Source organism: Triturus cristatus, chromosome 1_2 (genome assembly GCF_964204655.1).
Source record: "Triturus cristatus chromosome 1_2, aTriCri1.1, whole genome shotgun sequence".
NCBI classification, from domain to species: Eukaryota; Metazoa; Chordata; class Amphibia; order Caudata; family Salamandridae; genus Triturus; species Triturus cristatus.
The window spans coordinates 139,076,985-139,101,858 of NC_140580.1; the positions used below are offsets into that span (position 1 = coordinate 139,076,985).

The 24,874-nt window shown below is 44.5% G+C and overlaps 1 protein-coding gene across 1 annotated transcript in view; it reads left to right on the forward strand.

Annotated features, from left to right (window-relative positions):
- The window catches only part of AFAP1L2 (actin filament associated protein 1 like 2), a 509,415-nt gene that overhangs the window by 437,687 nt on the left and 46,854 nt on the right, over window positions 1–24,874 (forward strand). Inside the window, exons 13-14 of the mRNA XM_085603289.1 lie at window positions 7,259–7,367; window positions 20,339–20,590. Of these exons, the coding sequence (XP_085459415.1) occupies window positions 7,259–7,367; window positions 20,339–20,590 (361 nt within the window). The remainder of the gene's footprint in view (window positions 1–7,258; window positions 7,368–20,338; window positions 20,591–24,874) is intronic.

Genomic DNA, 24,874 nt, shown 5'->3' on the forward strand with positions numbered 1-24,874 from the left:
CTACTGACCTAAATGTGGACGGCATAAGGGCCGTCCCGTTGGGTTATTTTTACCCACCAATAAGTACAGGTTATTCTTACAATAGGTGAAAGGCCAACATTACTTCCTGTTTGCTGCCGAACCGGCCTGTAAGCAGTGTTTCTAGTCCAGCAAGTTTGTGTGGAGTTGGTGCCCTGTCACCTTATATTATGGGTGTGCGGTCAGGTTCCAAGGAGGAGGGTTTACCATTGTCAAATAGATTTTATCCCTTAAGCCAGCTGGAGTCAAATGATTGACTCCCAGTGATAGCGGTTAGTTCTTCTGTTCCTAGCCTTAATGACTTGGAGGGTATTGATACCGGGAGTGAAAACTATCTATCTGTTATGCCTCGTATCATTTATGCCCAAGAAGTTATTGGCGACGCAAATTCATCCAAATGCAGTATTATTAGCTGGAACATTGCGGGCATAAGAAGTAAAAGAGATAACCCTTGGCGGCTAGAATTTATAAAAGCTTTTGACATAATTGCCCTTCAGGAAACTTGGGATAGGGGGGATAGTTTTGGGCTGGAAGGTTTTAGCTCTTATTTCTTACCAGCCCGAGCAGCTCCAGCAGGAAGAGCTAAGGGTGGTCTTATTTTACTTCTGTCCCTGAATTTACGGGGATCTATGAAAAGGATTGACATAGACTCCTTTAACTGTCTGGCAGTAGAAATATGTTCCCCAAACTACCCCAAGATACTTCTTGTGAATTTTTATAACTCTGGGGAAAATGACTACAGGAACCAACACTTGAGTACCTTGAAACATTTTTTAGGAAATGACAGGGTAATGCAAACCACTCTATATAATGTTGTGCTTATGGGCGATTTTAACATTCCTCCTTGCCGCTCTCATTGTTGTATTGAAGATGATCGTGGTTATAATTTTGCAATGACCCCCCATTTTAAACATTCAGAGCGGGGGGAGGGCTTAGAGTCCCTCTTGTCCGAAGTTGACCTCTTTGAACCTGGTTTTGCTAACATTCTTGACCGGTGTCCTACATTTAAATCTATAGCCAGAGATACTATTATTGATTATATTTTCTTGTCTCCTGTGCTCTAAGGCAAAGTAATCTTTTATAATGGCAGGGAATCGCCCTTTAGTGACCATAACCCTGTCATCTTGGAATTAGATAAAAGCTGCGGCCTATTAGCACCTGGTAGTAGGCACTTCGCACCCTGTCCCATAATCACTTGTGATCAGGGGAGAAGGCTCAGATGGTCCAAAGTTATGCCGGACATCTTTTTTACAGATTTGTGCGAGAAATGCGAAGGGAATATTTCAATATGTGCCGATCCTTTGAGCACGAAAGATGCTATTTTTAGAGCCTTTGAGGGTATTTGCAGTAAAATAGCTAGTGAATTAACAGTCAACTCTAAGCAGAGAGCGTCACGTGGCTTAAAATGGTTTGATAATAAACGCTCACGTGCTCATCGACTTTTAAATCTAGCATTGAAAAGCTCACCACGTGATAGGGTCTTAATTTCTGATTTACGGAAACAGTACAAGACGGTAATTAATAGCCGGAAAGCAGAGATTAAGGCTGAGGCATGGCACGCGCTGCTATCAGTAGATGTACTCAGGGATAGCTCAACATGTTGGGGAATTATCAATACCCCTTTTTTCTCAGGCATGGATAATGAGATCCAGGAATGTAACATCACAGAGGCTCAATGGTTGTCCCATTTTAAGGCAATATCTGCCTCCATAGATACTCAAGACTTGTTTCTTAGTTCATCACCTTCTCAAGTCCGAGTCCCATTTGTGTTCCTTGAAGAGGAAGTGGAGAAAGCAATAAGGGAGACTTATCAGTCATAAGGCCCCTGGCCCTGACTCTGTTCCTGCAGATCTCTACAAAAGTGAACCTAAATTTTGGGCAAATATCTTGGTTAATGTTTTTAATGTCTCTGGCACCTCAGGGTTCCCTGCATCATGGTCTCGATCGATTATCATTCCGGTCTTTAATAAGGGCCAGAGAGGGGACCCGCGGTGTTATAGACCAATATCCCTGATTGATTCTTCTGTGAAGATTCTAGGAAAAATCATTTTAACTAACATTTCGGATTGGGCCACCGAGAAGAAGATTATTTCTGTTTTACAATATGGGTTCAGAAAAGGTAGAAGCACCATCGACCAGTGTCTTAATTTGTCTTTACTAATTAGCAAATACACTGTGGCAAAAGAAGGCTGTTTAAGGATGGCATTTATGGACCTATCCTCAGCGTTTGACCTGGTTAACAGGTCAAAGCTGTGGAATATTCTGTTGGATAAAGGTCTTGATCCATCCTTAGTGTATTTCCTGGCTGATCTCCATCAAGATCTTACTGCCTCGGTCAGGATCTCACAGGATGGTAAATGCTCAAGCTCCTTCAGATCAGCCCGTGGAGTTCGTCAAGGGTGTATCCTGGCGCCGGTTCTTTTTACTTTGTATATTAATGACCTAGACAGATCCCTTTTGAAGGAGTCTTTGGATATTCCGCGTGTAGGAGACCGATCTATCCCGGTTCTCCTATACGCGGATGATGCTGTTCTTCTAGCACGTACGACGGTGGGTCTCCAGCGACTCTTAGATGCCTTTGGGGCACACATGCAGTCGCTGGACCTGGTAGTAAATAATAGCAAGTCCCACATTTTGTCTTCTGGTTGTAGAGCAAGAAAACCCTATTCTTTTTATTGCAATGGGTTGGAAGTGACTTCGGTCTCTTCCTTCACCTACTTAGGGGTTGTATTTGATGAGAAGTTTTCTTGGTTACCCTAACAGAAAATTAAAAAGAATTCTATTACTCGATCTGCCCTAGGATTAATGAGGTTGGCAAAGCGTCTGGGGGCTAGACCGATTGAGAGTATATTGAAAATATATAGTACAAAGTGTGTAGCGATTGCGGCCTATGGTTCCTCTATATGGGGTTTTAAAGAACAGCCTGGTATTCAAATAGCGGAAAACAAATTTTTACGCAGTCTCTTATCAGTTCCACAATCAACGCCAGTTTTTTCGATACATCAGGAACTGGGGATTGGTTATATTTCAGACACTTTGAGCATAGCTCCGTTGCTCTGCTGGCTAAAAACGTGGATTAATCCTGAATTGACTTTGAATCATGAGATCCTACGAGACTGTGTTCATTTAGACAAGTCTAACAAGATTAAGTGGTTGTCTTATGTTAAAAGTATGTTAACCAAACTGGGGCGGCCAGAGCTATTTGAAGCGCCTGAAAAGATTCGGAGGGAGGATGTGCGGTGGGTGAAAACAAATTTTAAGAATGTATTGTCTGCAGAAAGGGAAGAATCAGAGTTGCATAAACCCTCAGTAAGGGCCCATTTGTTAATAAAAACGAACATCTGTATTGAACCATATTTGGTAATAGTAAATAAGCCCTTCCATCATTGGCTTTTAACTAGGTTTCGTTTTAATTTGGTTCCTTTTTTATTAGGTGATTTCCAGGAGTGGTGTAACCCCGAGTATGCGGTTCCTTGTCATTGTGATAATTTTTCTTCCCAGAATACCCTCCATTTTATGATGTTTTGTCCTTTTTATACTGATATCCGTAAGAAGTATATAATTCCCATTCTGAGAGGAATGGGTTTCCTGCAGGTTAGACCAGCATTACTCTATCTCCAGACATTGAACACTCCATGGGAAATTTTTAATATTGCGTGTTTTTTGGTTGCTGCTATGAGGATTAAGAAAAACAGATATTTGCCACTTGATTATTGTTTAGATTCTTAAATGTTGTCATGTAATTTTATAGGTCCGTGATTTTAGTAATAATGATTTTCATATGAAGGATTGTTTTTTAAGAGGCCCACAATGTGTCAACATTCTAGAGATCATCCTAAAACTATGAGTTTGTCTTATATGCACGTAGCACCTTAAATAACGTCTTTATATGGTTGTCTGGAATGAAATTTCTGTAGTTTGCCCTGTATGGATTATATCTTCTTAGCATTTTGCACTTTATAAAAAACGTTGCACTTTAAGATATATTATAAGGAGAGAAAATTGAAGTTTCGTATTTTAATATGTTTGCCTTTTTGCACTTAGAAATTTTATTTTGAGGACTAACGTGTTATTTTAATCTATGAGATTTTTAAACTACATTTTGCACTTTATACAAAATTCGTACTGTATGCTTAGCAAAGCTCTAGCTCTAAAAGATGGATCATAGGAAAAGACTCTTGTAGTTTTGCATTTCTTGTATTTTTGAATCCTGCCCATTAAGTTCCTTATTTACATGGATTGTTATGAGCTGCCTACCGAGCTGATATTAGGATGGCTTCTTTTTAAAATGAATTGTAGTATTGAATGAAATGTTTACTTTTATGACATTAAGTTGTCGAATAAAGCATTCATGATGATGATGATGATGATGAAACAAAGGCAAATTATTTTAAAGACCTATACATTAAAAATTTGAGTTTTTAAAAATGATTCTGCAGGAAGCAAAGGGCATAACACCATACATTTTCAAAAAATTGAGACTCTGCTTTCATGTGGCATACATATTAAAAAAGATAGGCCAGCTAAAGTACTGCTGAAGAACCACAAATTTCTTAGTTCTTGGGCAGTTCGGGTGATTCATGTGGTTCTCCTTGGAACTTTTTTGCTTGCCAAATTTTCTGAAGTACCCAAAAGGTGCACATTTCTCTGGTTCATGTATAGAAAAAACGTGGACAGTTTTTAGAGCCAATTTCATTATGTAGGTGGATAAAGGAAAAATTGTGAATTTTGCATGTTTCATAAATATTTATCACTTCCCCCACACCTCAGTTAAAGTATAGGATGTGATGCGACCTGTTCTTGTTCCTTTTAGCCACCACCACAGCTCCACTTTCCCGCTCCCTTGTTCCAAAACTAGGCAACATCATGAAGACTCAACACAACATGCTCCTCCTGACCTGTTAACCTCTTCAGTGCCCATGACGAGATAGTCTCGTCATGGAGCACGGTTGCGCTGTGCCCATGATGAGACTATCTCGTCATGAACCCCCCCCACTAATGCAACGCCCGGCACAGGAGGGGGAAAGGGCGTGGCACTGAAGGGGTTAATGCCCATTCATAACAGGCTGTTACCTTGTGTAACATACATAAGGATTGTCCTTTAGAGCCCCTTTTCTTTCTTCCTTCAACTCCTTTCCTCATCTGGAGATGCTTAAACTCTGTGCCCTCCTCGTGTAGCCCCTTGTCAGCTGTTTCCTGCACTAAAACCAATGGGACCAATAGATGTCCATTGCAATAGGCCACAGCAGTCTCTCAAACACCCTCCTTGACAGCATGCATATTGACCAGAAGAAAACCTTCTATATGAGCTCAAGCCTGTTTAGGTATGCTTCCAGACATTTTTCATAGAGACCTTTCAAAGTCACAATGCAGGTTTTGTGCCATCTTCTGTAGACTTGCTTTATAATTTTGGAGGCTGGAACCGTATAGCTAGCCCATCGAATATACCACAACCATGACCCTTCAACTACCCAATTACTTTCTTCTAAATTGGTAACTCTCTTCTTCTCTTGAAGCAGTAAATTGAGACCTAGGATTGGTTTTCCAATCTATGTTTTACTTGAGTTTGTCTGTAAGTAGAGACTTTTCTCTGTGATGCTTTTTTTATTCCCTCCATACCTCCTGGTGCATTCTACTTGTGCAGAAAGGTAAATGTCCAGTCTGATATATTCTTCAGTAGGTAGAAGTGCTGTGTCATCCCATGTACTGTTCATGACTCGTGGGCTTGCATCTCAGGCATGAGTATTTCCTTTCATATAAGTACCAGCATCCTATTCCTTTGGCCCCACCTAGGAATGGTGGTCTAATGTTCAAGGTCACAGTGACAAGACTAATTTTGAAACGATTCTTTATTGTTCAGGATATGGGTTGAAAGGTCCCATGGTTTCAATACCTGAATTACTTGAATCTTGAGTAAGGATCTCTTGTATCCCCAGTGGATGGGACAGTCTCCTGGTTCATGGCTCAGTAGCTCCCACTGATACTATACATCATTTATTTATGTTCTTAGCGATCAAGTAACTCCTTGGATTTATCTGGCACAAATCTCAGTGTCCTTGCTCTGCACAGATGATTCTTCAGAAGCACCTCTTTTTTATGCAATAGAGCGCTTTATGAAGGTGCCCATAAATGGGGCAAAATACTTAGTCTTGGGAGTATACAGCACTAAGTGAACCAGGGAAGGATGGTATCTGTTGTCTGGATCATCGCCATGAACTGAGGTGCAATGCTAAGGCTTTCGTAAATTCAACTGTATCCTCCTGGCTTGGGGCTGCGTGTTGGATGCCCGTCTTCGGCATCTAACTGGCCACTCCATTATATTTCTTGGCCAGATGGCAACCTGGAAACCTCCTTGTTAAACCTAAAAAACAAATTTGGCAGCAAACAGGAATTGTGACAACTGCTTCCCTTATTCACTGTGGAAAGCAAGCACAAATATCTTGCCGTTCCAGCATACTACATTAAGATGGATGGCAGCGGGAAGGGCAGTAAGGCGGAAGTACACATGAAGATGTATGTGTAGGCAGCAGTAGAAAAAAAAACAGAGCAAGCTTTCCTTGCAAAAGCGACATTTTGTTTAGCTGATTCCTCAGGTCCTGTTCTTAACAAATAGTGTTCGACGAATGCCAACAAGCTGAGAGTCGGAGAAAAGTGTAATGTACACTTGTTACCAGAGTATTAATAGGTAGTTTTATCATCAATTCTGCTTGACCTAAGTCACGGCATTCTATAGTGCAGCTTCTCTCCTAATGTGAACATTGTAATCTCTCTCCTATCTCCTATCCTAATGCTACATATCATGCTAAACACAGTTCAATACAATGGGCTTCTGTTTGTACATAGTGTGTCTGCAGATATGATGATGTGTCTAGCAATGTTGTTATAGAGTGTAGGTCTGTCAGTATTCTCTGTAGAAGCACTGAGGGTGTTGGTTGTCCTGGAAGGCTGTTAATAAAGCCCTCTGTCCCTCTTGAGGTGGAAAGATCTACCTCACCTGTTTGATTACTTAAATATTGAAGACTCTTTTATATGCATCTGTGTCATGGTGCCTAGTTACAGCTTTCATTTTGACTTTCACTAAACCATGAATTGACATCATTTGTGGCATATGAGGCAGTAGCTCTCTTGCTCAGGACCCCATAGTCCTTTCATTTGCTCAGAATTCTATTTAACAACTTGCTACAAAGTCGTTTATTATGATTCCCCACTACGCGTTTATATATTTTTCTTTTCCTAATAGTTTAATGCAAAGAAAGTTTTCTGAGCCCAACACCTACATTGAAAACCCGCCGAAAGCGAAGAAACCACAGGAAGATCTCTACGATGATGTTGAAATGAATGACCAGACGGTAAGTACACACATAAGGCCAGTGTTGGATTAAGACCACTTCAGGGCGCTGTCTTATGATGTCACCATAATTGGCAGATTGATCTAAGTGGCCTAAAAAAAAATGCAGCCAGATAGTAAAAATGCAGTTTGGGCTGGGGCTTTGAAAATCCTTGCATATTATACCGTCCACAGGCTATGCTTTCTTAGTGCAAGGTCGTCATTTCGTGAGTCGCCAGAGGCAGAAGGATGGAGAGCAAATTGCCCTGCTCTTTGAATGACATTTATGCTTCCCCAACAGAAGTCAATATTCGTGACTGTCAACAGCGTCTTCAAATACACTGTTCAATATGTAATTTGTTCATACACCAACTGTAGCAGTCCCTATATTTCCTGAAATTCACTGGTATGTATCTTGTTATGTTGGCTCAACCTTTTATCTTTCCTAAGTTATCAAAATTAACTCTACTGACGCCTTCCCCTAGGAGCTTTCATCTGGGAACTGTGGTGGTTCAAGACAAAATGCTACTATTATGCCCTTTTCTCCACCAAATAATCCCGAACTTTGCCTATGTTTATTTCAGCAGCAGTGACTACCACCGCATTGCACACAAAAGCTTCCAAAACATGTTAGAACTCTTCACTCATGTCCAGCATTTTACTTATGAACAACTTAAGTGAATTTCAGCATGCCCACAACAGCATTCACATATACCATTACCACACAACAATACACATGTTAGTACTATAGATCAAGTTTTTAGATTTATGATGATTTATTGGACCACAGTAATCTTGATTTGATCTAGTCCCCCGCAATAAACTATGGGAATCTCTAAACGAAGCAGGGATGCCACCAGAACTCCTTGGGGTACGCCAAGGGTGTGTTTTGGCACTTACCCTTTTCTCGCTTTTTATCACTAGGGCTTTTAAATATTTTTTTCATATCCAACAGATGCTCCCTCACTAGCAGGCACTAAGATACCACTACTAATGTTTGCGGACGATACCTTAATTCTATCTAAGACACAATCGGGCTTGCAAAGGGCACTGGATAGATTTACGGTATTCTGCAAAGACCATGATCTAGTGGTGAATGTAGACAAAACAAAATTTATGGTTTTACACAGATATAAATCAGTAAAAGGAAGAGTACAAATGGACAACGTCATACTTGAACAAACAGATACATTTACCTATCTGGGCGTGACCCTAGGAAAAAGGATAGATTGGTAACCACAGATTGATATACTGGCCTTAAGACATGCCCAACTTGCAGGTGTCCTTTTAAAAGAATTTCAGCTTTCTTATACTAAGCCGGTAGGCCCAGCTGCAACGATTTACAATGCAAAGATTAGAGCTTCGATACTGTATGGTGCTGAATTATGGGGCTTTGAAAACATAACATCGCTAACCTTAGCCCAAAATAAGTTTTTGCGTGGATTGACAGGTCTTCCACAATCCACTTAAACCTCTGACCTTAGATCTGGGTTGTACTACTCTGGAGGAGTTATCACCTTACAGACCCATAGCGTATTGGAGAAGGCTCTGGACTACACTAGAGCTACTACCATATGCGAATGCATTGAAATATGTTAAAGAAACTGACTCGGCATGCAAAATTAAATGGCTATATAAGATAAAGAGCACACTTGCCGATATGGGGTTTAGCTACCTGTGGGAGGATCCGGTGAGTAGTCATTAGTACAAAATACCTCTCTTACTGGTATTTTTTTGGAACATAAAATAGAACCGAGTTTTGAAGCTTATTGGAATTTCATCACGAGTCCTAGTGACAGGAAACTTCAATTTAGAGTAGGTTCTTTGCCAATAAATACCTTTACTAGGAAATGGCAAAATGAAATAGATGCCAAATGTCCCTCAGGCAAACTGATGGTAGAGACCATAATGCATATTGTATTTGTATGCCCTGCATATAAAAGCCCAAGAAACAAATGGCTAAAGTCGATATGTTCTAATCTGGGCACAAGATTAAGTTTAATGGCCTTCCGCATTTTGAAAACAAATACTAGGGAAGACATAGTTATTGCAATGGCTAAGTACCTGAGTTGGATGTGGGCCATTCGCAGAAATAATATTAATAAATCTGTAGAATTCGATTAGGGTCCTATGTTACCTGATTCTGGTTCCATTATCTGTATAGTTTTAGATAACCATTACATTCACGCTGCTACATATATGATTATTATATGGGTATCATATGTGCTTCGTTATGAAATGTTTAATGATTTTTTAAAAAAAATTACCATATATTTTTAACTCCAATTCTATTTATATATTTTAACTTGTCTTTTTAATTGGATTATCTACCTTTGCTGCTAGTGATGTATCAGGAATAATGTATTGTATTTTTTTCACTGTGTCTTTAGTGATTGAAATTATCGAAATAAAGACTACTTTGACTTACCAACAATGCACATATAATAGGAAGGTGTAAATACCCACCCAGCACCGTCCAGATAAAGCAGTAGATGGATATTTAAGTCCTGCAATATCATCCAGTGCCTGGTGTTCATTGACACTCGAGGCACATATACAAACCTGATGAACTATGCACAAGCCAGATAATCCAGTTAGTAGGGAGGCAACACCTTTCTAACATAAAACACATCTGCAAGACATTTGATTCTGAAGACCAAAATGTCAAATATCTTCACACTGACTATTAACATACTAACTACAGCTCACAAACACAAGACTCTGATTTGAAATCACCTAAAACCAGGGTGATAAGGTGCAAGCAAGGCCAATTTGCCGCTGAGAAGCCATATCAAGGCAAAATGTACAGCATATAGATATATGTAGTGTAACATGAAAATATGTGAAATGAGATCTGTGGTTTCAACTTTGCTCTGGGTAGAAGTGATTTGGTCAGTTGGAGGTTCCCGATTATTAAAAAAATAAATAAACTTCTACACTTTCATATAAAGTGGCCATGTTTCAAGAGAGATGCTAAAAGACATGAGGGCTGGTGGAGAGGTTTCAAATATCCTCCATCTAAAGTATTTCCCTCCATCACATGAACTTCAAAGCAAATACTGTTGGCCAAAAAGTAGAGGATCTCTACCCATTGCTACTAAGAATGTGTAAATGTGCACACAAAGCCTTTTAGACATATTTCATAGTGCCCATTCCTCACTATTCACCCTGATTTTATGTACCTGGCTAAATTGTAGCTATCCATGGCCTCTACGAAATTAATCATAGATGACCATGGTGGAGCCATGTTATTGACTGTGTATTTAGCTGAATGGCTTCTCTCCAGAGAGCGCAAAACATCTGCATACAAAACTCCAAAACAAGACCTTACACAAACCTCTAATTGAAGAACCTTTCTGTTTGAAGTCTTTGGGGGCTATTCACAAGGTAAACGTACACACAAGTTTATTTGTATTTATTAAGTATTAAAAATTATTAAACGTTATGTAATTTAAATACCTATAACAAGAAAGTTACAATTAAAAAAGATTATTAAAATTATTTAAAATAAGTTTTAAAATGTATATATAATGTTTTACATTTAAATTAATACAGATTTTTAAGAGGTCTAACAAAATTAATTTATTTTAACATTATTTTATAAGTCCTGTTTCTATTATTTTCTGTGTTAAAGGTGTTGCAGTTCCAGTAGTTGCCCATGTATAGTGCTTGACTTGTTGCAGGTCTGAGCACGAGTACATTTACCACTGTTTTGGGTCAGTTTTGACTTTAGTAAATTTGTGAAGTTAGGTTTAATCCTCTACTATTAAGTAGTAAGTATTCCCCATTTTCCAGCCACTCCCCCATGCCTCCCACATTTACTACTAAAATGTAGGCGTACGTGTGAGGAGATCTCTCGCAGTCTGACAGAGACCTCCATTCAGAAAAGACAGGCAAGACAGAGACCCACACATTTTGAAGTATGCAAGTAGTATTATTCAAGTACCACTACAGGTACTACAAAACACAGTTTGTGAATAGGCCTCTTTCTATTTAGTACTTCGAGCTTGGCTTATTCTTATACCACAAGGTTATGACTTGCTGTCTTGAACGTGGAGTACCAAGCCTACCTGACCATTCCAACCCCTTGCAGTTTGATAGTGTTTTATACAGACCTTCCTGAGTAGTGCTAGAGAACCTGACAAGTAGGTCTATCTGCATGGGGATGTCTTGAAACCTAAAAATTAGGACCCTTTGTTGCAGTTATGGTATATAAGGATTGGCTTGTAGATTCCAGCTGCTAAAAATAGCCAGAATCTCAGTTTGGAAGTCTGAGGAATTACTGCATCATTAAAACACGGAATGATTGATTTCTCCTAGTAATTCCTCATTTCTTAGTAGGACATCATGGTCCAACTGATAGTGGTCCAGAATTTCCCTCCTCCCTGAGATACTGGTACCCCAAGTATCGATAACTACAGGGGCAGGAAAATAACAGCCAATTTTTAAGGCCACTTGTCATGAGGGCTTAAAAGTGTTTACAACTGGTAAATTACTTTGCAAATCTTCTTTGATGTAAAACCTCTTTATCGCTGTTCATGTTATCAGTGGCAGCTGACACAATGAAGAGGTGATGGGGTGGGTGGATGGGGTGTGGGGGAGCATGGGTGGGGAGAGCGTGCCGGGGGTTAATAATAAAAATGAAATACCCATTTAACTGGAGCCTGGATCTGCGGCTGCCTCCAGCATTGCGCCTCCGTCTTCTGCATGGTCCCTGCTTCCCAGCATACACTGGGACAGACTCCCAGTGCAATCCCCGCACTGCTCTCATGTGAGAGCAGCACGGGGATTGGTCTGAGTGGGCTGAAAGAACACTCCGCTCAGACCAGGGAGTCTGTGGGTTTTCTCCAGCCCAGCTGTTCTTTTCAGCGGGGCTGGACAAACCCAACTGCGCATATGTGTTTGGCCGGACTGAGACGGCCGCCCAAACATATATGCATACTTAGGAGTGCACATAGCACTCCTCCTTCCCCCTCACATGCCTCGGCCCCGCCCATCCCTGAACGTGCTGGCTCAGAGCCGTCAAATGAAAAATAAAACGATTTAGGTAAGCATTTTATTTTTCACCTGCTGGCTTGGAGCAAGTGGGGTGAACCTGCTCCGCCATTGCGGAGGAGCTGCCCCTGCATGTTGCTGTATAAAGTTGCTCCATACCTCACTGTGCACCTGCACTACATACATCTTTTAAATAAAAAAGTAAATAGGAGCTTCTTCTTAGTCACTGTGCACTCTTACAGAGTGCAGCAGGGTACCCATTCAGATAGAATATAATCTAAACAGTACTTGTGAATACTGTGTGTTAACACAAACCACCTCTTTGTGTGTACCTTTCTAGTTTAAGTCGTCCATGAAAGGTGAATTTTCACTTTGTGAGAATGGGTACAGGACTTGAGAAATAGGCTCTGTCCCACTCAGTGGTTAATTGGTAAAATATTATGTGCCAGGGCCCAAGCACTTCACAGGAATCCACTGGATATAGCACTACCAATAGCTACTACCACTGTAGCTGAATGCCAGTGTTACCTAGGTGCTAGATTTAACATTTTTAAATAAATGCTGCTGTCAAGAATTCCTGTCATGCGAGGGGAGGAAAACACGCCCTTATGTAAACAGGAGAGCTGTTACATAACTCAAGGAAAACACGCCCTTATGTAAACAGGAGAGCTGTTACATAACTCAAGGAAAACACGCCCTTATGTAAACAGGAGAGCTGTTACATAACTCAAGGAAAACACACCCTTATGTAAACAGGAGAGCTGTTACATAACTCAAGGAAAACACGCCCTATAAAGGGAGGAACCGGGAGGTACAACGCTGTCGGATATTGTGTTTACACCGACGTACCTGCTTAGTGAAGAGCAGTGTTCCGGAGTGGTGCTCCAGTAAGGCAAGAACGGAGGTAGGTCGAGTCGTTACTCCCTGGGCCGTGTCTTGCCCCATCGTCACCTGTGAAGGACCCGGAAGCTCTACCGGATAACCATTGAGCTTCGCTTTTTGACTCGGCTGAGTCAAAGCGCAGTGGCGCTTTTGCTGGTTGGAGTCGTAACTCCCAGCCCGACCAGAGATACAGGGACTGCCAGCTGTAACGCACACCAGGAGGTGTTTGCCGCGTTACAGACTCGGAAGTCCACGGGATCGATCGAGCGGCTGCTCTCGGTTCAGTCTTCTTTGCTTGTGATTGGGGTATCGGTGACGCATCACCAGGAGGTGACTCCGCGTCCCGGTGCAGTCTGAGGAAGAGGTTGAGCGGCTGCTCCCTTCAGGTAGAGACCCCGGCTGGGTGTTTCCCTGACTCCTCGATTCTCCCCAACACTCTTCGTGCCCCTCACAGCCTACCGATTGGCATTGTCGGCCATTTCATTTCTGCCCTCTGTTGGCATACGCCGGGATCGGCGTATATGCAGAGGACGGTTAGGACCATCCGTGCTGTGGGCTGGTAACGTACTTAGCCTGGAGGATTCCAGTGACTATAACCTTTGTTTATTCCTTGTATTATTTTTGCCTTCATTAAAATAACTAAACCTTCACAAGTGGTTGCGTTCTCATTATCGTGTCTGTTAAACGATCCTGAGACGTTCAGGGCGTTACAAAATATCCGACCTTAATAACACTAACTGTCTCCCGGTCGATAACAGACATGGCAACACTTGATGATGTGCTGGCTGCTTTAGCGACCGTGCAAATTGAATTGGCTGCCTCCAGGCAAGAAACAGCTGATGTAAAAGCCAGACTGGATGCTATCCAATTGGACCCGCTCACGCCCAGCACCTCCCTCACGAACCAGACCCCTGCGGTAGTAGTGGAAATGCCGGTAGCCGTCCCCTTGGCAACACCAGAGAGGTACAGTGGGGATCCTAACACAGTGCAGGTATTCCTCACACAAGTGGCGCTACATTTATCGTGCAAACCAAGGGCGTTCCCCACGAGTCAGGCTCGTGTGGCTTTCCTTATATCCTATTTGGCTGGAAACGCGGCACAATGGGCCGTACCTCTGGTGAGCAGGGACGACCCCATCTTATGTCATTGGGGTGCTTTTCGCGAGGAATTCCTGAAGGTATTCGACAGAAGGGCTGACTCGTACACGGCGGACCGTGAAATGCTTGAGTTGAGACAGGGATCCAACGACCTGGTGCAGTATCTCAACGCGTTCCGAAGGCTGGTTGCGGAAACCAAGTGGCCTGTTGCTAAACAGACGGCGCTCTTCCATCACGGGCTGTGCGATGAGCTCAAGGACGCCGTGGCTCATATTGACCCACAACCCAAGACATGTGAGGGCCTTATCAACCTGGTATTACGGCTGGAACATAGGCTAAGTGAAAGAAAGGGGGATCATGGGAGAAAAGGAAAATCCCTTCCATCCTATGTGACAGTGGGAAGTCCTGAAACTGCCACCGCATCCAAGGGAGAACCCATGGACATCGGCGCAATCCGAGCGAGCCACACAGCCACGGAGAAAGAGTCACGCCGTAAACAAGGATTGTGCCTATATTGTGGCAAAAAAGGCCACTACGTACGTGAATGCCCTGCCAAACCGAAGACGTCACGTTATCGGGCCAACCGGTCGGTAACAGCCGTGGTGGACGTACCGGCGGAAAACTAGAGGACTCCCAGACCAAAGAAGGGGCATCTCGGAGTCACTCATCCATCCCTTCACTTTCCAACTCGGTCACTAAAGGACAACGACACCTGTTTCTCACGGTGCACGTGGGAGTGCATGACCAGTGGATACCCGTTGTGGCCATGGTGGATTCAGGGGCCACTGGCATGTTCATGGACCACAACGAGGCATGCAGGCTAGGGCTAGTGCTTCTTCCCAAAGCTGTACCCGAAGACGTCTATGCTGTAGACGGAAGGCGATTGGCGTCGGGGCCCATCGGGCAGCACACGGGGGTCCTTCCGATGAGATGTGGGAGGAACCATTTGGAACAAATCGATTTTAACATCATCCGAGCGCCCCAATATGGCGTCATATTGGGATTGCCGTGGCTACAGAAACACAACCCCTCTGTGGATTGGCCAACACATCGCATCGAACTGACGTCACCGTATTGCATCCTGCATTGTGGAATAAGAACGGAATCCCTTGACGCAGATGAGAGCGGGAGTCAGACGGTGGCTACAGCGGCAGAAAAAGATGTGGCTCTCCCCCAGGCTTATCACAGTTTTGAGGATGTATTTGATGAGGTGAAGGCGGAAGTGCTACCACCACATAGACAGTTTGACTGCCAGATCGACCTGGTGCCAGGGGCCAGCGTTCCCAGCGGCAGGCTGTATGCCCTGACGGAGCCTGAAAACGTGCATCTCCGGGGGTACCTGGATAAACTCCTCAAGCTAGGATTCATCCGCCCGTCCAAGTCTCCGGCCGCCTCGCCACTCTTCTTCATCCCGAAGGCTAATGGGGAGCTGAGAGCCTGTGTGGACTTTAGGGCATTGAATGCGATAACCGTAAAGAATCGGTACCCCTTGCCTCTCATCAGTGTACTTCTGGAACAGGTCAAGAAAGCTCGTATCTACACCAAGTTGGATTTGAAAGGGGCATACCATCTGGTGCGCATGAGGGACGGAGACGAGTGGAAGACTGCCTTTAAGACTAGGTTCGGCCTTTTTGAGTACCTCGTCATGCCGTTCGGTCTGTGCAACGCCCGCCTTTCAGTACTTTTTGAATGAGGTATTCAGAGAGGAGTTGGATATCTACGTGGTCGTATATATCGACGACATCCTCATCTATTCGTCCAGTGTGGAGGAGCACGTACACCACGTCAAAGCTGTGCTCCAAAAGCTGAGGGAAAACATGCTGTGTTGTAAACTCAGCAAGTGTGACTTCCACGTCACATCCGTGGAATTCCTCGGAGTGATGCTGAGTCCAGAGGGACAGGAGATGGCAGAACGAAAGATCAAGGCGGTGAAAGAATGGCCGGTGCCCCAAAGCGTGAAGGACGTCCAAAGTTTCATTGGCTTCGCCAACTTTTACAGGCGGTTTATAGATGGATTTTCAGGATTGGTGGCCCCAATCACACAGCTACTGAGGAAGTCCAAGGAGTTTGTCTGGTCCCCTGAAGCGAACACAGCCTTTGAGGCCCTGAAAAGCGCCTTTGGTAAGGCGCCGGTGTTGGCTCACCCAGATCCGGATCTCCCCTACGTGGTGGAAGCGGACGCATCGGATGTGGCGCTGGGGGCTATCTTGTCCCAACGCAACCACGACACAGGGGTGCTTCATCCCGTTGCGTACATGTCCCGCAAACTCAACGACGCCGAACGCAACTACCATATTGCGGAGAAGGAGCTTCTCGCAATCAAGGACGCCTTCACCGAATGGAGGCATTGGTTGATGGGGGCAAGACATGTGGTATCGGTGTACACGGACCATCGGAACCTACAGTTCATGACGGCCACAAGACACCTTTCTCCCAGACAGCTGCGGTGGATGATCTTCTTTGCGGGGTTCAACTTCCGCATCACATATCGGCCGGGGACGGAAAACCGGAAGGCGGACGCCCTGTCCCGTCAATCTGCAGTTAAGGAACCATTGCCTGCGACCGAGCATTCCATCATTTCCCCGAGGATGGTATTGGGGGTTATCCAACCGGATACTTTCCTGAGGGGAATAAAGAGAGGGATCAGGTCATTCGCATGGCGGAGGTGGCTCCTCAGTCACAGAGAATGGCAGCTGAAGGACGGGATACCCCTGAAGGGCAGGTGCCTATTGATACCCACGCCTAGGCTAAGGAAACAAGCATTCATCTGGTGCCATGACTCTCCATGCGCAGGTCATTTGGGCTTTGAAAAAACGGTGGCTAGCATGGGACGGCATTTCTGGTGGCCAACCATGAGAGTGGATGTCAGGAGGTGGGGACAGGAGTGTCCTACGTGTGCTACCATGAAGGCCGACCATGGCCGAACCCAAGGGCTCTTACATCCACTTCCGACCCCGGATAGACCATGGGATAGCATATCACTGGACTTCGTGGTGGGCCTACCGGTAGACCAGGGGATGACGGCAATACTGGTGGTGGTGGATTACTTGACGAAAATGGGGCACTTCATCCCCTGCAAGAGAGTCCCTACGGCCGGGGAATTGGCGTCACTACTCCTAAAGAATGTGGTACGACTGCATGGATTACCTGGGGTGATCGTGTCGGACCGGGGGTCGCAATTTACTGCGCAATTCTGGAAGACTTGGTGCACTGCGCTGCATGTTAAGACCGCCCTGTCCACCAGCTACCACCCTCAAACGGACGGCCAAACCGAGCGCCTGAACCAAACGCTCAAACAGTATCTGCGATGTTTTGTGGACCAGGGCAGGGAAGAATGGGTCGACTTGCTATGGGTTGCAGAGATAGCCTATAACAACGCCACTCACAGCTCCACACAGTCATCTCCGTTCTATAGCAACTATGGCCAACATCCCAGGTTCTTGCCATTTCTACATCCGTTCAGAGAGGACAGGATTCCCGCCACAGCGGACAGGGTGGCACACATAAAAGACACGTTGATGCGCTCAAGGGCTGTCCTAATAGAGGCCAAGAGAAGATACAAGGTTGCGGCAGACAGGAAGAGAAGGCCCGGGCCACTGTACCGCACTGGAGACTACGTCTGGATATCCACAAGAAACATGAGGTTTCGAAAGAACAGTGTGTTCCATCCCAAGTACATGGGCCCCTATCGAATTACCAAGTGTATGGGTCCCGTGAACGTGAAGGTGTGCTTGCCCCAGTCGTTGCGGATACACCCTGTCTTTCATGTATCATTGCTCAAACCAGCACCCTCCAAGCCGTCTGGGACACCTAGGCCGGTATGCGTGGAGTCGGAGGTGGAGTATGAAGTGTCGGGCATACGGGCGTCCAAATGGCGCAGGGGGAAGCTGTGGTACCTGGTTGCGTGGAAAGGCTATGGCCCGGAGGAGCAGTCATGGGAACCGGCTGAAGGGGTTCATGCTCCGCGCTTGGTCTCCTTGTTTCATCGGCGTTTTCCTGCCAGCGCTGGACCCGTGGGGAGCCGCTGAGAGGGAGGATGTACTGTCAAGAATTCCTGTCATGCGAGGGGAGGAAAACACGCCCTTATGTAAACAGGAGAGCTGTTACATAACTCAAGGAAAACACGCCCTTATGTAAACAGGAGAGCTGTTACATAACTCAAGGAAAACACGCCCTTATGTAAACAGGAGAGCTGTTACATAACTCAAGGAAAACACCCTTATGTAAACAGGAGAGCTGTTACATAACTCAAGGAAAACACGCCCTATAAAGGGAGGAACCGGGAGGTACAACGCAGTCGGATATTGTGTTTACACCGACGTACCTGCTTAGTGAAGAGCAGTGTTCCGGAGTGGTGCTCCAGTAAGGCAACAACGGAGGTAGGTCGAGTCGTTACTCCCTGGGCCGTGTCTTGCCCCATCGTCACCTGTGAAGGACCCGGAAGCTCTACCGGATAACCATTGAGCTTCGCTTTTTGACTCGGCTGAGTCAAAGCGCAGTGGCGCTTTTGCTGGTTGGAGTCGTAACTCCCAGCCCGACCAGAGATACAGGGACTGCCAGCTGTAACGCACACCAGGAGGTGTTTGCCGCGTTACAGACTCGGAAGTCCACGGGATCGATCGAGCGGCTGCTCTCGGTTCAGTCTTCTTTGCTTGTGATTGGGGTATCGGTGACGCATCACCAGGAGGTGACTCCGCGTCCCGGTGCAGTCTGAGGAAGAGGTTGAGCGGCTGCTCCCTTCAGGTAGAGACCCCGGCTGGGTGTTTCCCTGACTCCTCGATTCTCCCCAACACTCTTCGTGCCCCTCACAGCCTACCGATTGGCATTGTCGGCCATTTCATTTCTGCCCTCTGTTGGCATACGCCGGGATCGGCGTATATGCAGAGGACGGTTAGGACCATCCGTGCTGTGGGCTGGTAACGTACTTAGCCTGGAGGATTCCAGTGACTATAACCTTTGTTTATTCCTTGTATTATTTTTGCCTTCATTAAAATAACTAAACCTTCACAAGTGGTTGCGTTCTCATTATCGTGTCTGTTAAACGATCCTGAGACGTTCAGGGCGTTACAGCTGCATTGATGAATTCTGCTGAATATTAGACTCACAGCGCCATCATTTGTTTTTTTAAAAACAATTTTTATTGATTTTCTAAACATCCAAAAACAAAGAGGGTGTTTCGGTTACATACCCCAGATAGGTAGCCAAGCCACAGTGCAAAGCGGGTTATATACGGCATAACTGAAGCACCATTCGATGTCCATATCAACTGTTCAGGCACTGCATATCATCAACTCAATAAGTGTTCGCAACCCATGACTCACAGTGCCATCATGTGGTGTAATCCCATAAATACTTTTGGAAATAAGTCCTGGTGACGACCACCAGCAAACACCAGTACAAATTAAGCACTGGCCCCACTGCTCCCTTTGATCACTTGGGTCCTGAAATTGTTACACTATTACTATGCACCGTGCCCAATGCCACTGTGAACCATACTCCTTTACCACACATGAATCACAATAGCTTCTGCGCTGGAACATGAATGCTCGGACAGTGGTCTGCTGCCCTATGCATGCCCCTGTCCCTACATTTGCAGTTATGAAACCTGGACCACAGAACTGAATGTTTCCCTCATAAATGTTCAGGAAGCTTGATATTTGGGTGCCTAATACACACCATCTCTTTGCCCAGTGTTGTTGTAGTGAATCTGGTGATGAGCAATCTGACTGTGCAAACATTGCCTTGTGCTAAGCAAACCTCCATACTACTTCTGCATGTAATATTGTACTCCATATCTAAGATTAATATTTAGTTTTTGGAAAAGCAATAGGTAGACATGATTTCCCATTTTGTACAGGTGTGTTGGAATACTAATGAGCCTCATTGGGTTGATCTACTTACTATACCTATTCCGATATGGTAGCTCGCCACAAGATCTGTCTGTGAAGGTGAAGATCTGCACTACTGTTGAACTTTTCCTCTGTGATATCACATCACCCTTTGTAACTTTGTTGTTCAGGACCCTGTTCCAGAAGTGAAACTTTATACAGAAGCCCAAACAGAAGAGGAGAGGGCAAAGCTGTACTTAGAGCTCCTTCCGGCCAGATCATTCTTGCATTCAAGCAGCAAGACTCTCCTAGGCCAAACGGCATCAGACACCCCTAGTCTGGAAAATATGACTAACTTGAGAGATGCAGATGGCCCTGGTGAAGAATTCTTCCTGCAACATGGTCGGGAGCCAGTTACATGTCTCCAGGAAAGCACTGATCAGGTATCAATACTTGTTTGTTCATTGTCTTCATTGTGTAAGACAGTTCATGGCCACCTATTGGGTGTTATTTCAGGTTCAAGGAAAGTGCTGACCAGGTACCAGTGCTTGTTTGTTCATTTTCTTCATTGTGTAAGACAGTTCATGACCACCAATTGGGTGTTATTTCAGGTTCAACACATAAACATTTTATTTAAATAATGCAGTCAGGGGTGGCTCCTCCGTTATGGCGGAGGAGTGTCACCCCACTAGGTGGAGGCAGAGGGAAACACTTGACAAATAAAATGATAATAACCCAATTTTATTATAATTTTATTTTTCTTCTTACCTACAGCTGCCATCGGCACGTCATAGGGTGGGGCCATGCATCCTACAACACCAGTGGGGAGGAGGGGTTATGGGCACTACTAAGTGCGCATGTCTGTTTGGCCGGCCTTCTTAGGCTGGCCAAACCGTCATGCACACTTAGCATTTCTCCACCCGGCTATGTTGTACAGCCGGGTGGAGAAAAGCCACAGGCTCCCAGGCAAAGTCTGATGCCGAACCATGGCGCTCAGACCAATCCCAGTGCTGCTTTCATGCTGAGAATAGCATTCCCAGCATGAAAGCAGCATCAGGAATTGCCATCTGGGAGCCTGCACAGTGTGTTCAGCCCGGAACCGGAATGTGAGAGGAGCAATGCGGCAGGTAAGTTCTCTATTTTTTTTTTTTTTGTCTGTACCGAACACCCCCCCACGCCCTGCCCCACTGCTTCGAATCCTGTGCAGCTGCCACTGAATACAGTTGTTTAACAAGAGAAAGTGCATGACATTATTGTGCTATTTGGTAACCAGAAAATCAATATCTTTGTGCTGTTTGAATGTGAAATAGTCATTTTTTTAGGGAAAGGATATCACTGTTAAAAGAGCTGGGGGATGTAGTCTGAGTGTGATAAGAATGAGTGCTGACCGGTTTAACTGTGAATGATAGGGGACTTAGGGTGAAGTGGCACAATCTTCCAATCCCAACCCTAAACAAATCGGTAGTTAGTTCTAACTTAGGAATTATCATGGAACCCCTATTAGCCCTTGAAATATCACCTGACACAAGTTTGGAAGCGTTTGACCAATTAAATAGCTCTACTAACATTAATATGAGGGCTATATCAAGCAAAAATAGGGTGACAATATTGGGCTAGTTTGATCATGCATGCAGGCAAGCAAGTACCTGCGTGAGGCCCTCAATCTTAAACCTCGCAACCGGGTTACTATTAAGGAAGCAAAAAGGGCCTATAAATTAGCTATTGGGAAGCGGAAAGCTGAGCTTAAAGAGGCCTCTTGGGAACGTTTGGTGTCTACTTGTGTTACTAAGGATTCTAGGGGTTTTTGGGCAGTGGTCAATGGAAGGCAGCTTAATGTGGCTGCTCAGGATGACATTGGTTCTTCCATCTCTCAAACGCACTGGGTGGCTCACTATCATAGAGTCAATGGTCTGGATATGGATGTGCCCGTTTTATGGATAAAGATTGTGGCTTGTACCCCATTGAGATTAGGTTTGATCCTAAGGAGGTTTATGTAGATATAATCAGCAGCCCCTATAACAAAGCCCATGGTCCAAATGGGATACCTATGGAATTATATATGGTAGAACCACATCTCTGGGCCTCTGTTTTGACTAATGTACTTAATGCCGTGGCCCATATTGGCTTACCCTCGTCTTGGAGATCTGCTACCATAGTCTCAGTCTTTAGAAAAGGGAATAGGCAGGACCCCACCTGTTCTAGACAGATTTTGCTGTTAAACTCAGGTGTGAAGGTGGTAGCTCTCATTGCCCAAGCCAATGATCTAGTTTGCCCTGTCCAATATGGATTTTGGGAAGGGATGGGCACGTTGGAACACAGTGTGAACCTTAAGCTTTTGATAGGTAAATATGTAGTGGCGAAACAGGGGTCCATTTTCTCGCATTTATGGACCTCCGTAGCGCCTTTGACCGGGTAAACAGGTCAAAGCTCTGGGACACTCTGGGAGTATTAGGACTACCTTCCCACCTGGTCAACTTTCTTAGAGCCCTACACATGGTCGTAAATGCCTGTGTCAGATATGGTATGGAGGGGGAGTGCACCCAATCATTTAGTCTCCCACAGGGTCTAAGGCAGGGCTGTGTGAGTAAAGCAATTTTAATTTTGTTATACATAAATAGCTTGAACACCTGTCTGATTGCCAATGGGGTTGACCAGCCAAGATAAAGTCAGTAAGTGTGCCTTCCCTGCTCTATGCTGATGATGTGGTGTTGATGACCAGAACGGCAAATGGGCTAAAGCTATTGGTTGATCTCTTCGTCAATTTTATGGATGACTTGGGTCTGGACACAAATATCTCCAAGACTCACTATATGGTTTGTGGGAAGAAGGCTGCAAAAACTAGACCTATAGATCTAAAGGGGCGAACAATTACTAGAGTGTCTACTTTTCCTTATTTGGGAGTGTCATTTGACTATCAGAATAATTGGCTAACCTGTATATCTAACCGATGCTCTAAATTTAGTCAAGCTTGTAGCACTCTGTTTAGATTCTTCTCATCGATCGGCAACAAACACATTCTGCCCCTACTCCAAATCTATAGAATGAAATGTCTCCTAGTATTTACATACGGTGCTGCAATTTGAAGGTGCCGTAACTGCAAGGCGATACAGCAGCTAGAGAACCAATTTTGTAGAAATGGGCCTGGGTATAAATAGTGCATCCTGTTTTATTCACAAAGAACTGGGACTGAAATATGTGAAGGATCAAGTTAAATTGGCCCTATTGTTACTTTGGATCTCAGTATGGTGGGACGAGAAACTGAATTTTAACAAGAGCATGATTGAGGGTTGTCTCGGGTGTATGTATGTATGACCACAAGATACCGTGGTTAAATTATATAACAAATATTGCTCACTCCCTAGACTGTACGTACCTGTTAGAAATGGGATTTTTGGTAGGCTAGGGCATTTGCCAAAGCCAGGCAGAAACCACAACTCTAGTCAGGAGTTACACTCCTAAAATAACCCCTGCTCACCCCCTTGGTAGCTTGACATGAGCAGTCAGGCTTACCACTCTCCCATTAGGGATGGAGGGAGTGCCTCTTGGGCCATCACCTTCATGTTGTGAGTGGTCTGATTCATCCAGGTCAAGTTCAACTTCCTCTTCCTGGTCCTCATCAGAGTCCACCACTAGGGTGTCCTCTTCAGCAGGATGCCCACCCAACCGGTCTACCCCTTCAGACACTAGAGTCTGCTTGAAGTCTGCAATGAGCAGGATTTCCCTGAGACGTTGAGTGTTGGCACCCTTGTTTGTCTTCAGTTGCCTAGTAGTGCACATCTCCCTAAGCTCTGCAAAAGAGAGGTTGTCATACTTGTTGACTGGGACCTTTGAGGGTCCTTCCAGGGCCTGATGGGCTCCTGAACCTGAAGACATTTCTAGTGTAGTGGTACTGGTGTATCTATCTACACTAGGTGTGGCCTACTGAACCCTTTCTTGAGTTGTAGTCAAGGTGTGCTAAGCCCTCTACACAGAACTCCTAAGTTCAGTAGAACTTATTGTATTCTAAGCTTAAATTTATATGTACCTTTAGTACCAAGTGGCTTTCACTTTAGAAATTCAATTTGTTATCTGGTAAAACAATGGCAAGCTTGAATCCAACCGCTGCACACCAATGTGAGAAGTTGGCCTGGCATATGCTGTCCTCTAGTTATAGGGGACACCTTGTACCAGTCCAATTCGACTCTTATGGTGATAGGTTAAAGACAACCTTTAAAGAAAGCTATCCTAGTGGTAGCTGTGGAGAGCAGCCTTCAGGCTAAGTCTTGAAGGAGTGTTAAGCTTATTGTTTTACCATAGATAACCTCTTGAATAACCAAATGAAATAGTAGTCCACACAGGTATATATATAAAATATATGTATTTATTCTAGGAATAACCCCACTAGTCTCTTTATGAGGCTAGAGGTGAAGATACAATTAAAACAAGCATTGATAGTTACAATAGATAGCACTGGAATCACAGGGCCCCAGGGGGGGACCAAACCATATATCAAAAAAGTGGTATAAGAACCACGACAATGCCTAGGGCATTTAGGGTCGCTGGCCCCTTGTGAAACCACCCAAGGTAGTGAGAAAGGGGACCCACGGGAGACGCGTGCAGTGGCTAAAGTTACTGTAGGGATCTCTATTAAAGCCTATGGAGAATGACGTGGTTGAATTTTTCAAGATTAAAAACACTTCTAGCAGGAGTTCAAGTTCAATACTTTAGAGTTAAGCATTTAAAGGGCC